Source organism: Lagopus muta, chromosome 28 (assembly GCF_023343835.1).
Source record: "Lagopus muta isolate bLagMut1 chromosome 28, bLagMut1 primary, whole genome shotgun sequence".
Lineage (NCBI taxonomy): Eukaryota > Metazoa > Chordata > Aves > Galliformes > Phasianidae > Lagopus > Lagopus muta.
Genome location: NC_064460.1, coordinates 1,045,376 through 1,061,003, shown reverse-complemented (window position 1 = coordinate 1,061,003; position 15,628 = coordinate 1,045,376). Strand labels below are relative to the sequence as shown.

The 15,628-nt window shown below is 54.0% G+C and overlaps 1 protein-coding gene and 1 long non-coding RNA gene across 3 annotated transcripts in view; both read left to right on the top strand.

Annotated features, from left to right (window-relative positions):
- The first annotated feature begins 1,114 nt into the window (after positions 1-1,114).
- LOC125685440 (AT-rich interactive domain-containing protein 1A-like) overlaps positions 1,115-15,628 on the top strand; it is a 109,847-nt gene continuing 95,333 nt past the window's right edge. The window contains exons 1-5 of the mRNA XM_048928484.1: positions 1,115-1,132; positions 1,758-1,977; positions 2,217-2,362; positions 2,446-2,555; positions 3,587-3,914. Of these exons, the coding sequence (XP_048784441.1) occupies positions 1,832-1,977; positions 2,217-2,362; positions 2,446-2,555; positions 3,587-3,914 (730 nt within the window). The 5' untranslated portion in view covers positions 1,115-1,132; positions 1,758-1,831. The remainder of the gene's footprint in view (positions 1,133-1,757; positions 1,978-2,216; positions 2,363-2,445; positions 2,556-3,586; positions 3,915-15,628) is intronic.
- LOC125685483 (uncharacterized) lies at positions 8,863-14,474 on the top strand. Of its 2 annotated transcripts, none has more exons than XR_007373447.1 (5): positions 8,863-9,037; positions 9,878-10,040; positions 10,425-10,499; positions 11,745-11,822; positions 12,893-14,474. It is a non-coding gene; the product is annotated as an uncharacterized LOC125685483 (long non-coding RNA). The 2 variants fall into 2 exon arrangements; XR_007373448.1 differs by having other exon boundaries at positions 9,873-10,040.

Here is a 15,628-nt window from a genome sequence, read left to right as displayed (position 1 = left end):
CGTTTCTGGCACAATCAATGGCGATGTCAGAGTTGGAAGGTGTCCTTTGGAAGGGTTTAGTTAGAAAAGCATTCTGTGCCTGGGTGTTTGGCATCCTGAGAAGATGACTTGGTAGGTGGAGAACAGCATTGCACTCTGCGCTTCTGTCCTCCCATGCGCAGGAATCACAGCTCTCAGCAGCATGGCTCTGCTGGATAGCACGTTACTGACAGTAAGGCGAGTCTCCTTCTTTGTGGCTCATCTGTCTCTCGGTGTTGCAGGACCCGTCTGGTGCAGGCAATCCGGTGCCGCCCCAAGCGCCCGGTGTGCAGTGGAACAGCGTCCTGCATCCTTCCATCAACCAGTCAGGCTTTGTGCAAGACCCAGGTATGTGAGTTGGGTTTGGAGCTCATGGTACAAATCTGTTTGTGAAGCTGGGTGCGTAAGTGAGAAGTGCCCGGCCTGATGACGTGCATTCTGTGCTGAGATAGCACCTGGAGGCTGTGCCAGCGCTGTTTGCTGCAAGCGTTCCGGCGCCTGGCACCACGTTTGACTGTTGCCAGTCCTTCGGCCTCTGAGTGTTCGATGCAGGCCAGTAGTTGGGCTTGTAAGATGTTTCCTCTGGCTTTGGCAAGACTTTCCTATGACTGCTGGTTTTCCAAGCTCCGTGACCTTAAGCTTCCCAACGAGGGGTGGCTGTGACGCTGTTGGGTCTCATTTCCCTGTGTGACGGTAAGGGAAAATGAGCCCAGAGTTTCAGCCTTGGTGGCTGAAGGTATGTTCCTTGGGTGAAAGAGGAAATGGAACCTGTTATCTTAGTGGGTAATGCTGGCACCCTACTAGCAACAACTGCAAAATGTGGCTGGGATGGTGCTGGCAGGGTTCTGTCAGTGGGCCCTGCGGGCCTTTGTTACTAAAGACACGCGTGTCCAGCGGCACCTCTGGGTCCTTCACTCACTGCCTGCTCCTCTCCCTGGGTGACCAGGTTACTTGCAGAGGAATGCTCAGATGCCGCAGCACAGCTCTTCCCAGTCCGGCTCAGCCTTATTTCTCCATCTGCCTTCTGGAGGACAGATGCACGCTGCAGTGGGGCCTTATCAGCAGAACTGCACGGGAAGCCACAGACCCCAGGCCGGGCAGCACAGCCCTCAAGGTGAGGCATGGGCAGCTTCTCAAGGGGGAACCGCGTGCAGCGAATGGGAAAGGCCTCTGTCGGAGGCAACGTCTTGTCTTTGGAGAAAGCGTTTTGATTTGATTCTTCTTCACTTCTTGCATAGGCAATGCAAAGCAGTCCACTCCTCGTGAGCTGGAACAACCTGTGCTCTGTGTATTATGCTGGGAGTCGTGAACGACGTTGCTCTCAGGGCTGGCTGTACTTTTAACCGTTGCATCTCTCCTTCTCACTTGGGAAGATACAGGCAGCACCTGCAGTGTGTTAAAGAGCCATTTGGCTACGCAGGGAAAGGAAATCCCACGTTCTATGTTTTGGAAAGGGTTTAGAGGCTTTTTTACATCCTGTGCTGTTCTGTATAGCTCAGTGTGGTTGGCTGAAGGTTGGGAGAGTGCCAGACAGCTTTAGACTCGGGGTTGTTCCTTAGCTGTGTCAAAACGCACATTACGTGGCTCCTATGCAGGCGCTTTGACTTTTAGCACAAGTCCTAAGTCTCTCCCTCTTCTCCGTGAGTGACCTTGAAGTATCTGCTGACAGGAGGTCTGCGTGGCGGTTCATGAACGAACCAGTTGAACGATGCCGTCTTCCCCTCTTGCCACCCCTCTAGGAGCTTATCCCGTGTGGCCCAACTGCAGCGCTCTGCCCGGTGCCAACTTCTGCAGCGCAGGACTGGGAGGAAGCATGAACCCGGCGGCAGCAGGGAGCCAGTTGCGTGGCAGCGTTCCTCCTCAGCTGGGGGCAGGGATGCGCCCCCCAGCAGGTGGCATGGCTCACAGAGCACAAGGAGCAGCCGCCGTGTGTGCTGCTGCCAGCGCCATCCAGAACTGGTGAGGCTCAAACATTCCCTTGCTCTCAATGTATCAATCCATTCCCTCTGTCGTAGCTGGCTTGGAAAGCCATGGCTGCAGTAGACCAAAGCTGGGGTGATAGTCAACGTACACTTGCTTCAAGATTTGCCTTCGGGAAGGCTTTTTCCTCTCCCTTCCCTGCTAACAGAAGAGGCCCAAACACCAATGGAAGCATCTTTATTTGGAGTGAATGCCTGTTTTTTCCTTGCCCTCTCCAGGCCACCCGGTTATCCCAGTGTGAACCAAGGGGGAATGCTGGGCACTGGACCTCCTTACGGACAGGGAACTAACAGCATGGCTGGTGTGATCAACCGCCAGGGCCCACCTTGTGCCATGGGTGGGAACATGGCTAACGGCTCTGCAGGTAAGGCTGGGCTGAGTGCTGGGCTTTGAAGACTTCACGGCATGGAAGGAAAAGCAATGTCACAAATACCTGTGACTTCCTAGGGGTGGCAGCAAGTCCTGAAGTGATGGGTCTGGCGAATGTCAAATTAACTCCTGCAAGTAAAAGAAGAAAGAGGGGAGAAGAGACCCAAAAAGCAGAACTCCAGTCAAAGGTAAAACTTCTGTTTGTTTGTTCGTTTGTAAATGACACAGTGTATGTATCTAGTAGTGAGTGCAGCGCCCGAGAGAAACCCAATGTGACTTGCCCTCTGCTGCGAGCAGAGCTGCCATTAGCGTGGCTGTTTGCACAGGATGTGATCTTGCTGCTCCGTGTGAGCACAGTGTTAGGTCAGCAGCGCGGCCAGTGAGTGGGATATCGTCTGTTGGGATGTTTTCTCTTTTGGAGAGTGGCATATGCTGGCATCTCCTGCCAGGTGTGAGCAGCCGGGATGCAGCACTGTCCTCCCCATCCGTTTGCAGTGCTCGGTTTGATCCCAAGTCACCGCTGGGCCGGCCTTGCCGTTGTTAGTTGGAGGGAATGGACCGGACCAGATGCTCCTGGTGGGTCGGTGGGTCTCTCCAAGTCTCCAAATGCAGTCCATAGCTAATGAGACTGTTGCTCGAATCAGACGTGGTCTCAGCAAAGTAGAGACTGTGCCAAAATCTACGTCGTGCTGCAGCCCTGGGGAATGCCATGTGCAGCTGGCTGAGGCGTTTCCTGACGTATGGAGCAAATGAGGCCACAGGAGGTCTCTCAACGAGGTGGCTCTGCAACGTCTCCGTGAGGTTTGCTTGGTGAAAGCTTTTCCTTTTTAGAAATGCATGTTCTGCGAGTAGCAGCTGGTTCCCTGGTACCTTTGTTGAGTCGTAGTTGTCTTTTAAACTGACATGGACCTGATGTGAGACAAGTGTGGGTCTGGCAGAAAGCTGATCTGAATATAACAGCAGAACCTTGAGGTCTGACTGCTCTTTGAAGCCATCTGGGATGTGATGCAGGTGTTTTTGTGCTCCTCAGTCCTGATGTGTTTCCTTCCATCAGTCCAGTTCCTCTGCTACGGCCAGCGAGATCACTGAACCCTGTGAGCTGGGTGGTGAGCCCGAGAGGAAGTGTCCTGTGGCGCTGAGCGTTTCTCCCCACTGAGTCTGTGTTGCCCATTTCTGGCTCAATGACCTCATGTTGCCGATGGCTTTACTTTCCATCTAGAACCCCAGGCGACCGATGGACAGCAGCTGCACCCCACCTGCCAAGCGGCTCAAAGCGGGGATGCACAGCGTCCCCTGCAGCGCCGGGCAGGGGCAGCCGCAGCAGCAGCCCAGAGCTCTGGAGAATGGCACCGCTCCCAGCAAATCTGCATCCCCACAGCCAGGGAGGGGAAAGAAGAAGGCAGGACCGCCGATATCCGCCGCGCATGTGGCACCGGCAGCGGAACGGCCTGCCAGGAAGCGACGGGCCGTCTCCTTCCCTCCGGGATCGGTGGAAGCTGCCAAGCCGGTGTTACAGAAAAGGAGGCGGCTGACAGCAGCAGATGTTGGTAAGAGGAAACTCCTGCTTTTCTGCCTGCGCCCATTGAGAGGCTGGGTGTTGCCATCCCCCTTTGGTACAGTGCTGCCAATTGGAAGGGCTCTGCCAGCTCTGCAAGAGGTCTCCTTTGCCAAGTTAGTTGGGACGTTCTGTCGTTCTGTGATAACGCAAGGGTGAAGGGACCCAGAAGGACTGGGTATAAAGTTTGTGTTGGGCACTGTCTGTGTGGAGACTGCTTTTGCGTGGAGCCTGTGCAACGCCTGAAGCAGGCTGTGCTCTGTGTGAGACAAAAAAGCAGTATCCAGTCCCTCCTTCTCGGTTTTGAAGGCCAGGGGCTGGAAGTATGACGTGTTTGTGTTCCAGGAGCTCCTGCAGCCTGGAGGGTGATGATGTCCCTGAAGTCTGGGCTGCTCGCTGAAAGCACGTGGGCCTTAGACACCATAACTGCCCTGCTCCACGATGACAGCAGCGTCGCGTCCTTTGACCTCAGGCAGGTGGGTGCAGATGCTCAGCACCGAGCGCTCGCTGAGCTGTGGATTTCCATGTGGTTGGTGTGCAAGCGCGTGGTCTCTCCTCTCTGGTGGGACGTGTCGCCTCTAACGTATCGCAGAAAGGGAACCGTGGTGGGGAGGCCAAGAGGGGCTTTGCAGCAGAGCGCTGTGAAGGGCTGAAGGCTGCTCGCCTCTCCTGGTGCAACAGCTCTGTCTTTGCGCACGGGTCAGCGTGCAGCATGGCTTGGGTGCCTCTAGAAGGGGCAGCCTGTCTCCATGATTTGCCTCGTGCCTGCAAGGCTGTTGTAAAAACTGTTGCACTATACTTTAGAGGCTGCTCTGCTTAGCATTGCCTCTCTCCTGAGCGTTACTCAGAGAGGAGACAAAAACCGAGAGCATGCATGTTTGCACAGGTACGAGCAGGCTGGATCCTGACATTCAGGGACCCTTGTTTCTGTTCCGAGCGGACAGAAAGCTCTCTTTTGCAAAGAGCTTATTGCCAGAATGAAAAGATTCCATTAATAAGCGGCTCCTCAAGATCTCTGCCCTTTATGCAGTGGTTGTCCAATTGCTCACAGCAACCTCAGTTATTTTGTGGTCACTGATCCATCTTTCCTTCCTTCCCCTCCCGTTTTTCTCCTCCCCCATAGCTGCCCGGCCTGCTGGAAGTCCTGGTGGAGTATTTGCGGCGCTGCCTGATCGAGGTCTTTGGAATCCTGGAGGAGTACGAGGTGGGTATTTGCCCAGGGCAAAGCTCACTGTGTGGGTTGGAGAGCGCCCACCTGCTCTGGCAGCTTGGCGGCGGAGATACCACTGAGCACATCCAGACCCACTTGGAGAGCAAGAGAGAGCGCTCCGCGGCTGAGAGCAATGGAAATGCTCGGGAAGGGCAGGCTGCTCCATCCGACAGCTCCTCAGCAATTCTGGAGGATGAGCCTCGCAGCAGAGACGAGGCACTGCTCTGCCTCACCCACGACTGGCAGGACTCTGTGGCGAAGCGCTGCATCTGTGTGTCCAACATCATCAGGAGCTTGTCGTTTGTGCCGGGCAATGACGCCGAGATGTGCAAACACGCCGGGCTGCTGCTGATCTTGGGGAAACTGCTGCTCTTACACCATGAGCACCCAGAGCGCATGCAGGCAGCCCTGAGCTTGGAGAGAGAGGAGCTGGAGCAGGACCAGGGGCTGAGCTGCGTCCAGGAGGAGTGGTGGCGGGACTGCCTGCAGGAACTGCGTGAGAACACACTGGTGACGCTGGCCAACATTTCCGGCCAGCTGGACCTGTCCCCTGTCCCAGAAAGCCTCTGCTTGCCCATCGTGGACGGACTCCTCCACTGGGCAGTGTGTCCATCAGCAGAGGCCCAGGACCCTTTTCCAGCGCTGGGGTCGAATGCCGTCCTCTCCCCTCGGAGCCTGGCTTTGGAAACGCTCAGCAAACTGAGCACCCGGGACACCAACGTGGATTTGATCCTCGCGGCTACCCCCACCAGCCGCTTGGAGATGCTGTACAGCAGCCTGCTGCGTTTGCTCCGCAACAGAGAGAGCCCGGTGTGCAGAGAGATGGCGGTGGTCCTACTGGCCGCCTTGGCACAGGGGGACAGCCTGGCAGCGAGGGCGATTGCCTCGCAGGAGGGGAGCGTCGGCGACTTGCTGGGCTTCTTGGAGGACGGCCTGGCCGCCGCGCGGTGCCAGCAGAGCCAGGCCGGCCCGGTGCCCGAGCAGAACGCGCCCTGCGAGCCGCCGAGCGTGGACATGATGCGCCGAGCGGCTCGGGCGCTGCTCGCCCTGGCTGAGGTGGGCGAGAGCCGCTCGCAGTTCACGCTGCACGAGTCGCGGCTGTTGGACATCTCCGTGTCGCCCGCGGTGGATTCCTTGGTCTCCCAGGTTATCTGCGACGTGCTGTTCTTCATTGCCCGGCCCTGACAGCTGCGGGGTGCAGCTCACCCTGCGTGAGCGTGCGTGAGCGGAGAACTGAGAAGCCGACGGTTGCCCTTTATTTATGCACAGCCACCTCGGGAATCCGCTGCCTGCCCTGCGCTGTCCTGCTTCTCTCTTGGAGGATGATGTCCCTGTTTCCTTTCCCCTTCTCCTTCAAATTTCTTCAAATTTGTCCCAAATCCCTCATTAAAAGACACAAAATTCTTTCTACGCGGACGACTCTCACATTTTGTTTTAGCCAAAGTTACTGTCTTCTACTGTGCGTGTGGGGAGAACAACTTGTCCCCCTTTCCCCACCCCTTTCTAGCATGACGAGTCACCGCGCTGATGACCTGCAGAGCGAGATGCAGGTATTTGATCTCTTGCCAGGCATCCCTCCCTGGGGGATGCTGTACAGGGCTCTGCCTTTTCAGTCGTTGCTGCCTCAGCACCACGCAACTTGCCGTGTCTTTTTCCTGCTTTTGTTTCCTTTCTAATTGAGGTGTGAGAAAGCCCTAGGACTTCCAGCCGAAGTTGCAGATGCAGACACACAACTGTGATTTTTCAGCGATGACTTCTGCACTGGGAACCCAGAGCGACTGGGGAGGGAACAAAGGGGGACACTGAGGGCGGCCCAGGGGCCCCCAGAGCCACTTGGACAGGGACCGAGGGGACATGGGGGCACAGAACCACCAGGGAGGGGACAATGGGGGGATGCTGGGTGCACCAAAACCACCAAGGGACACACGGGAGTAATGTGGGGCCCCCAAAGAGTGAGATTATGGGGGCATCCCATTGGGGTTAGGGGCTCCTAGAGGTCCTGGCTTTGGGGGGAGGTGATGGTCTTGGTGGTGGGAGGGTTAGGAGGTCTCTCATTGGGGCTGGGGACTCCGGGGACTTCAGGGTCTCCTATATGATTTGTTGGAGGGGGTCTTACTGGTCTTGGGAGAACTGGGGGTCCCGTTGTGGCTGGGGGTCCTGTTGGGTTGTGGGGCTCTCTGGGCTCCTGTTTTATTGGGGAGAGTCCTAACAAGGGCTGGGATGGTGTGTGCATTCCCAGGGGTCCTGTCTTTCTTCCAGGGGCTTTATTATGTCTGGGGAGAAATGGGGAGTCCCATTGAGGCTGGAGTTCCCATTGGCACTGGGGGATTTTGGAGGGGTTGAGAGGTCCTGGGGCAACGTGAGGGGACTCCATAGGGGTTGGGATCCCCGGGTTTGCAGTCACCCCCCAGAGACCTGCAGCCTGGAGCTCTGGCTCCACCCCTTCCATCTTGACCCCCAGCAGCCCCTCGAGACACCTCAGTGTCCCCTCAGCGACTCCAGGAGCCCCTGCTCTGCGGCAGGATGCAACAGCACCGCTCCAGAACCACACTAGGCGGTTCTGTGGCCAGGGGCTGGGGGTGAACCCTGTCACCTCCCTGCCGGGTCTGGGGGTCTCCAATCTCCTGCCATTTCAGAAGGGGACATGGTGGCATCAAGGGGACACGTGGTGATGCGCGCAGGAGGTGATGGGTACATGGTCACGATGGCCTTGGAGATACCAGGACCCCCACGGGGAGCCCAGAATCCCTTTGTGGGGTCATGGTGGCTCTGAGCATCCCGGAACCAACAACGAGGATGCCAGTAGCTCTGCCACGGGGACACCGGGACCCCTTGGTGTGCTTGAGGTGGCTTTGGGGATACCAGAAACCATCATGGGGCCACTGGAAGCAACATGGAAAGCACACAGCGGAAGTGACATAGAGAGACACAGAGGGGGGCGTGGAAGGGACACACGATCTCTGATGATCAGTGGAGCCCTCTGACAGCCAACAAAGCCTTCAGATGACCACTGACAATCTCTGATGGCAAACTGAGCCCCCGATGATCGGCGGGCTGCTGCTTCAAGTGCAGAAAAGGGAAGTGAGTGGTGAGAAAGAATATTTTGTCATCATTTGGTTGAAAGCACCATGGTATAAAGATTTCTTCGGATTTAATCAAGCACAGAATTTGGAGAGAAGTGTGACTGCATGACGCTTGAGTGTGCTGCCCGGTGCCTGGGACCGGCTGCCTGACTCTAAGTCCTCCTCCAAGAGGTTCGGCTGCTCCACAGCGATGCCGACCCGCTCCTCGTGGAGGTGCTGCCGTGCGGGCACTTGGACTCTGCTTGGGGCGGGCTGCACTGCCGTCCCCCGCGTCCCCGCCATCCTCGTCCTCTGCCCGCAGCCCTAGCCTGGGCCATGCGGGACGCGCGCGGAGATGACGCAATGACCGTGCGACCGCGGACGGAACGGACCCCGCGCGGAGCACCCGCCCCATCCAGCTGACCGACCAATGGCAGCACGGAGGAGGGGGGCGAGCGCGGGCTCTCCGCCAATGGCGGCCGAGGACGGGGAGTCGGCGCGATGGTGCCGGCGCGACGGTGGAGCCGCGGGACTCGGCGCGGGGAAAGAGGCGCTTAGCCGCCCCCACCGCCCCGCCGCCCCGCCGCCCCGCCGCTCCGCCGCCCCGCCGCTCCGCCGCCCCCGCCGCCCCGCCGCTCCGCCGCCCCGCCGCCCCGCCGCCCCACCGCTCCGCCACCCCGCGTCCTCGGCGCCGCCCGCCCCGTGCAGGGAGGTGCGGAGAGGACGGAGCCAGGCTGCACCCGGCAGTGCCCAGCAGGGGGACCGGAGGCACTGGGCACACGCTGCAGCGCTACTCATCGGATCACTGCGGGGACAGACGGGGACCATGTGGAAGCGGACCAGGTACGTTTAAAGGGAAGGCTCCGTAAGGCGTACGCAGGAGCCGGGGACTCCGTCAGACGTGAGGGGCCGCCCCACGCGGGAGGGCTTTACCCTGCGGGTGGACTAGTGCAGGGGTGCGGGGCGGGAAGGTAATGACCGGGAAGGACAGGTGCCTTGTAGCACTGTGTCTGATTGCAGGGACTGTGGGTTTGAGCCCCACCTCTGGCTAGCACTTGTAAGCTAGGCTAGCGCTTGGGCACTGGTAATCACGAGTTCATAACCATCTAGAACTCAGGTCAATTCCAGGGACTGTGGGTTAGAGTCCCACCCCGAGTTAGCGAGGTACAGTGCTGACAGCTGTCAAGTGATAACCTGCATCATTGCAGCCGCGGCAGTAGGAATAATGATCTGCGCTGTTGTTGCCATCTGCAAATGTCCAGCGCTGTGTGTTTGAACAACTGCTATTGGTTTATTCGGGATTTTAATTTGAGGAAGCTGCTGAGTTTAACTTTTTTTTTTTTTTTAATGAGCGTATTTATGGGAGAATTCAGGATCTCTCCTGAAGTGCACGTATTGTGCATTTATATGATGTGATAAATCTTATGCCCTGGCTTGAGCCCTTTTTGCTCATCTGTGTACAGATGCATGATTTCAGGCCAGCCACTGTTTTCTGTAAGACTCCAATTAAACTGTATTTGCATGCTGTGGCTGTGAAGTTCAAGGTCCTGGCAACAGATTGCATTGAGGACCAGATCAGAAGACCTGGAAAATGGGGCCTTGTCAACTCCCTTGACTGCTTCTTAAAACAAGTCCTGGCGGATGGCTGCTCAGAGCTGTATTCTCTGCTTTATTGAAGTGCAGATAAAAGACTGGTGATGTTTCTTACTGGTGCTTGAAAACAAACACTCCAAAGCCCACGGAAAGATCACCACCTCCAACCACAAAGCTACCAGAGGAACTGTAGAGCATAACAGCTTCTATAGCTACTGCTATTAGAACTTTTTGATCTCAAGTGCCTGCAAAGGTTAGTGTGCTTTCCATGGGTGTTTGTTTTTTTGCTTTGTTTTATCCTTGAGTAGACATTTGATTCCTTTCAGTTTGAGAAAATAGAGTGAAGTGCCTCCGTATTCTTATCCCACTTGAGACTCTCGTCTGTGTAAGCCAGCATTTCTTTGTGCATGGCAAAAGGGAAGTACTTTGTCATGCTGGCTTCTGAAAACGTGGCTTGGCAATTACTGTGCCAGCAGTCTTGTGCTGCCTGTGCCACAGTTCTGCAGAGAGGTGGCACATATGGTGATGGTGAAGGCAAATGCCTTGATTTTCTGCTTGTTACTGCCTATGTAACAGCGTTCAAGAAAAATGGCTGTCATGTCATCTGAACAGTTCTTCTGTTCCTTTCTTTTTCCAGATCACTCAATCTGTCAGGCCTCCCCTGCCTCAATTCCAACCTTCCCCTCAGCGAGCAGCTTTCTACCTCAGTCTTGTAAGTACACCTTCAGTACGTTTGGTTGCACTGACTTACGTTTGGTGAAGTGAGTTGCACTGCTTCTTGTGCATGCACGCAAATTATGACCAGATACCAGAATTCAGAACTGCTCGCCCCCAGTGCTGCAGGTTCTGTGCCTGACAAAGTCTCAAACTTCCTGCTTTTCTTCTTACCATACGACACAGTGGTACAATGAATTTGTAGGATTAGTACCTCCCAGTCTATGCGTGTATATTGAAGAAAAAATGGCTGGAACAGAGATGCAGTTTGGTTTATCCTTGGGGTTTATTCCAAGTGCTCTGACATGCTGCTATGGTTTGAGTGTTGGAAGTGGTCGTGACCTTTCTGCTGGCATCAGTTCCTTCCCAGGGAATAACTGCAGCTGACTGCAGTGTTGGTTTTGTTGTTCCATCCCCACAAAAGATATTCTGAGAGTCTGTGTTTTTCTGTTCCTATTATTAGTATTACTGCAGTATTAGGGTGATGGCTCACTGAGGTACATAGATTGCTCTGAAAGGAATGCCTCCTATTTATTTCCACAGAAACGACAATGGATACATAGGGCGAGTTCTCAGCTGCAGAGCTGTTTCTCAACATGGTCACCACCATTAACTATCATTTTGTTGGGTTTTTTTTTCCCTCCAGTGTTGAGCAAGAGCCTGCGTGCTGTGCTTGTTTAAAAAGAAATAATAATAATTAAAATAAATCCGTTTGCTGTCTGGGTGGCTCGTCTTGCGTTGCTGTTGCCACTGCTGAAATGCACCACCACTGCTTCACTGCGCTCACCTCCACTTGCCGGGCTTCATAAATTTCAGCAGGCATTGATGGATGTCAGTGGTGCGATGTTTTCAGTGTGGAGGAGTTCAGGGACACCCTGTGCTCTATGAGCACTTCCGAGCCAGGTGCTGTGCTGTCATTCTGGCCCTCTGCTGCCATCTGTGGCACGGCTGCAAAATGTAACTGAATGCTGGCAGGAAGGCTCAGCCTCTGCTGTCATCCCACCAGCGTCCATCTGTGATGTTGTGGGCCGGCTTTATAAGACAGGAGGCATTACTTTTGGATCTGCCCTTGTGTAGTTATGAAAAATTAAGGTTTATAAAGGCTGGCTGAGTAAATTGGTGGCTGCTAATGAGATCCACAACTACAGGATAACAGTAGTTAGACACCGATAGCTTTCAAGGTCAGTTTAGATTACATGGCTGTGTTGGGTTATTTTTTATTTAATGTTGTGTTTCATTGCAGTATTTTCTGAAAAATCCTCAGGTGTGGCATTTTGAATCTGCCAACTCTGGTATTCTTGAGCAACTCCATCCTGTAGAGGTAAGTGGATTAGTTCTCATACTCGATTGTAAAACTGCTGTTAAGAATTGGTATTGCAAGAAAGAAGCCTTCTTTTGTTTTATAATATGGAATTACAAAGTCAGAAGTAGAATCCTGTATGTGGAAGTAATGTAAGGTAAGTTGTACTCGTCTCTTCTGAGAGGAACTTTGGGGTCTTTGGTGTGCATTCATAAAGCGCTGATTAGTCTGGTGATGCAGATTGTTTTGGAGGTCTCAAACACTGCAGCCTTTTAGCAGATACACGCTTTGAGAGTAGTGATTGACGTGGTTCCAGTGTGACAGTGCAGCACACGGGTGTCCTTTTCCATCTTCGGGCCCACCTTACTGCCTTTCCAACCTGTGCGCTGAATTGCAATGGCATGTCAGTATCGGATCCGTCAGCACTGTGCTGAGCCTCGCCTTACTCATACTCACCACTGGACGTTGCTCAGCTTTAGCAATCGTGTTTCTGCTACAGAAGGGCTTGCAGGATATCTGTAGTATTGATCTGGCCCGAAGGTGACAACCTTCCAACCTGCTGGTCTCTGCCCATGTTCTCTGTCACAACATCGGATGTGTGTGCTCGCTGAATGCACTGGTAAGAAATGTATTTGAGAAGAGAACCTCGTGCTTCCCAGAGCAGTAAGACTGTGAGGATTTGGGAGGCTCTTCACAAACCTGATTCAAGTGTGCTTTCCCAGATGGCGTGCTGTTAAAGCAGCCCTTCTCAAAAGCAGAGCGTTGTGCCTGGTGTGACTTAAATCCCACCCACAAAGGAGCATTCCCTGCAGTCTCAGGTGCATGTTTCCCCCACTGCTGGAACTGCTGGACTTTCATGCCTTCACTGTGTGTGTTTGGGTCTCTTTATTAGCTCTGTTTGTCCTACTAGCTGTATGCAAACGTATCGGGAGGAAATGAAAAGATCTTTGAAAATAGCTTGGAGATATTAACCTGAGGCAAGAAGGCGAATTTTATTGCCTTAAATCAGGCTTCAGAGGATGTCCTTGAACTCAGAAGCTTGGACTTTGTTGTAGCTTGATATTTACTGCTTGAACTTTCTATAACTCTAGGACTGGAGGGAGAGCTTTTCTTCACACCTTGCTGTGTATGAAATCTACACTTGAACTGGACTCGAGATGGGCAGAAATGTAGCTGAGCAGAGCCTCCAGCAGCTCAGCCCTTTCCTTCAAACAATGAAGATGGCTTTAATATTCGTAAGTCAGAAATCTCGTATCAAAACTTAATTCTGGTATGGACGCAGCCTCGCTGTGGAAGACGTGGCAGGTGTGGTCTTTGAGTCACCACAGGTGTGGGACACGTGAAGTAATCTGGACGTGTTTCAATTTCTGTGTATTTTTCCCCGTTTCTCTGATCATTTCTCTGTATTGCTGCATATGGCAGGGATTGCTGTCCTGGCCCAGAGCTCTGTTCCCTCATGGGCTGCACTCGTTTTGCTGTCCCATCATTTGGGTTGCACAGGCCATCCACGGCCAGTGTTCCCATCCTCCTGGGCCTCCACACACATGGCAGTTAGCAAGAAAGAGCAAAGTTGTTCAACCTTGTCCTAAAGTTATCAATCTGTTCATCCAACCTGTGCCTTGGTCGCAGTGGCAGCGTGCCGTTAGCAATGCCGTTCATTGTTTCATGAGATTCAGTGTTAGTCATTTTAGAATGCCCATCCCTGCGATGTATTCTGGGGCGGGGACAGTCATCACAGGATGCAGTCGTTGGGGGAGGTTTCCTATTCTCATTTCTATTTGTGTTTGTACAGCTTCAGTTTGTTTCCCTCCCAGCCCTATAATAATTACCAGTTGTCCTTCACGTTTCTTGGGGTTCCCATATGTTAAGGAGGTCTCTGCTCCGGGGTCATTTAAGGCTCTTACAGTTTGCGAGGACCCGTTTTTCCAAAATATTTGGAGCTGCACGAGGGGTTGTTGGTCCTGCACCCGTTGCGTTGGAGCTTGGCCATCATTTCATTCTTGTCTTTACGTGGAGCTGCTTCCCTAACCTCCTTCCAAGGATACAAACTGGAACATGGTTCCCAATCCTTCTCCCCTAGAGCAGCTGATCCTCCCGCGTTGGGCCCTGTGAGCAGATGAGAGTCCCACTGAGGCTCTCAAGGGAGTGCAGTAGCTGGAATTGTTCCTGGGCTGTTTGCTTTAGAATGTGGCACTTTCTTGCTAGGTTTCTTAACCCCTCTCAGTTTGTGCATCCTCTGTAATTCAGGAATTGGAAAACCATCCGTCTTATTGTGAGGCATCCTGTCTTGTAATAAAGCTGTAAACACTTATTTTCAAGAAATCCTATTTTCACTGCCTTTCTGCTCTTCCCACTTGTCCATTCTCCCCTGCCATCTCCTGCTTTCCCCTGCCCCATTAGCTCTGCTTTTCTTACCTGTGTCCCTTCTTCTCTTCTGCCCTCTCTCTCCTCCCCTCTCATTCATCACATTTCTGTTCTCCTGGCTTACAATTTCCCTTCAACTTTGTGGTGGGCTGCCAGGGGATTCTGTTGGCAGCCTGGAGCAGGGACAGCACAGGGATAGGGAAGGGAAGGGAAGGAAACAGGAGAGGGAGAGGGGTGGGATAGGGAAACATGTAGGGGTAGGGGCAGGACGAGTGATAGGGACAGGGGCAGGAGAGATGGGCAGGAGAGGGAAAAGAGAGGGACGGGCAGTGATAGGAGGATAAAGAAAAGGGTGGGGGTAGGTGTGGAGGTAGTGGTAGGGTCGGGGTAGGGACAAGAACACAGGCAAGGTGAGGTGGAGGATCAGGGACGAGACGAGAACAGGAATGGGCTAAACGGACTGGGGGCAGAACAGGGCCTGGTCAGGACTACGTCAGAGGCAGGAGAGGGACTCGAAAGGGGCAGGACTGGAGATGGGCACTGCTGGGACTGCTGACACTTTGTGGTGGTGAGATGAAGGGATGCCTGCTGCATTTCCTGGCTCGTGAGAAGTAGAAGATCATGGGGATTTCTCTCTTTTTATTTATTCTCTCTAAATAGCTTGTTCATTGCTTTGAATAGTGACTTAGGTTAATTAATGTAGACCATAGAATCATAGAATCACCAAGGTTGGAAAAGACCTAAAAGCTCATCCAGTCCAACCGTTCACCTCTTACCAACAGCTCCTACTAAACCACGTCCCTCAACACAACATCCAGTCTTTCCTTCAACAACCCCAGGCTCGGTGACTCCACCACCTCCCTGGGCATCCATTCCAGTGCCTGACCACCCTTTCCGAAAAGTAATACTTCCTCATGTCCAGCCTGAATCTCCCCTGCCGTAGCTTGAAACCATTCCCTCTGCTCCTATCACTAACAACGCGAGAGCAGAGGCCGACCCCCAGCTCCCTACAACCTCCCTTCAGGCAGTTATAGAGAACAGTGAGGTCTCCCCTGAGCTCCTCTTCTCCAGGCTGAATGTTCCCAGCTCCTTCAGCCTCTCCTCATCAGCCCTGTGCTCCAGGCCCCTCACCAGCTTCGTTGCCCTCCTTTGAACACGTTCCAGGACCTCAATATCTTTCTTGCAGTGAGGGGCCCAAAACTGGACACAGTACTCGAGGTGCGGCCTTACCAGTGCCGAGTACAGGGGAACAATCACCTCTCTGCTCCTGCTGGCAGCGCTGTTTCTGATGCAGGCCAGGCTGCCCTTGGCCTTCCTGGCCACCTGAGCACACTGTCGGCTCATGTTCAGCCGAGCATCAATCAATACCCCCAGGTCCATTTCCTCTACGCTGTCCTCCAGCCACACTGCCCCAAGCCTGCAGCATTGCCTGGGGTTGTTGTAGCCGAAGTGCAGGACCCGGC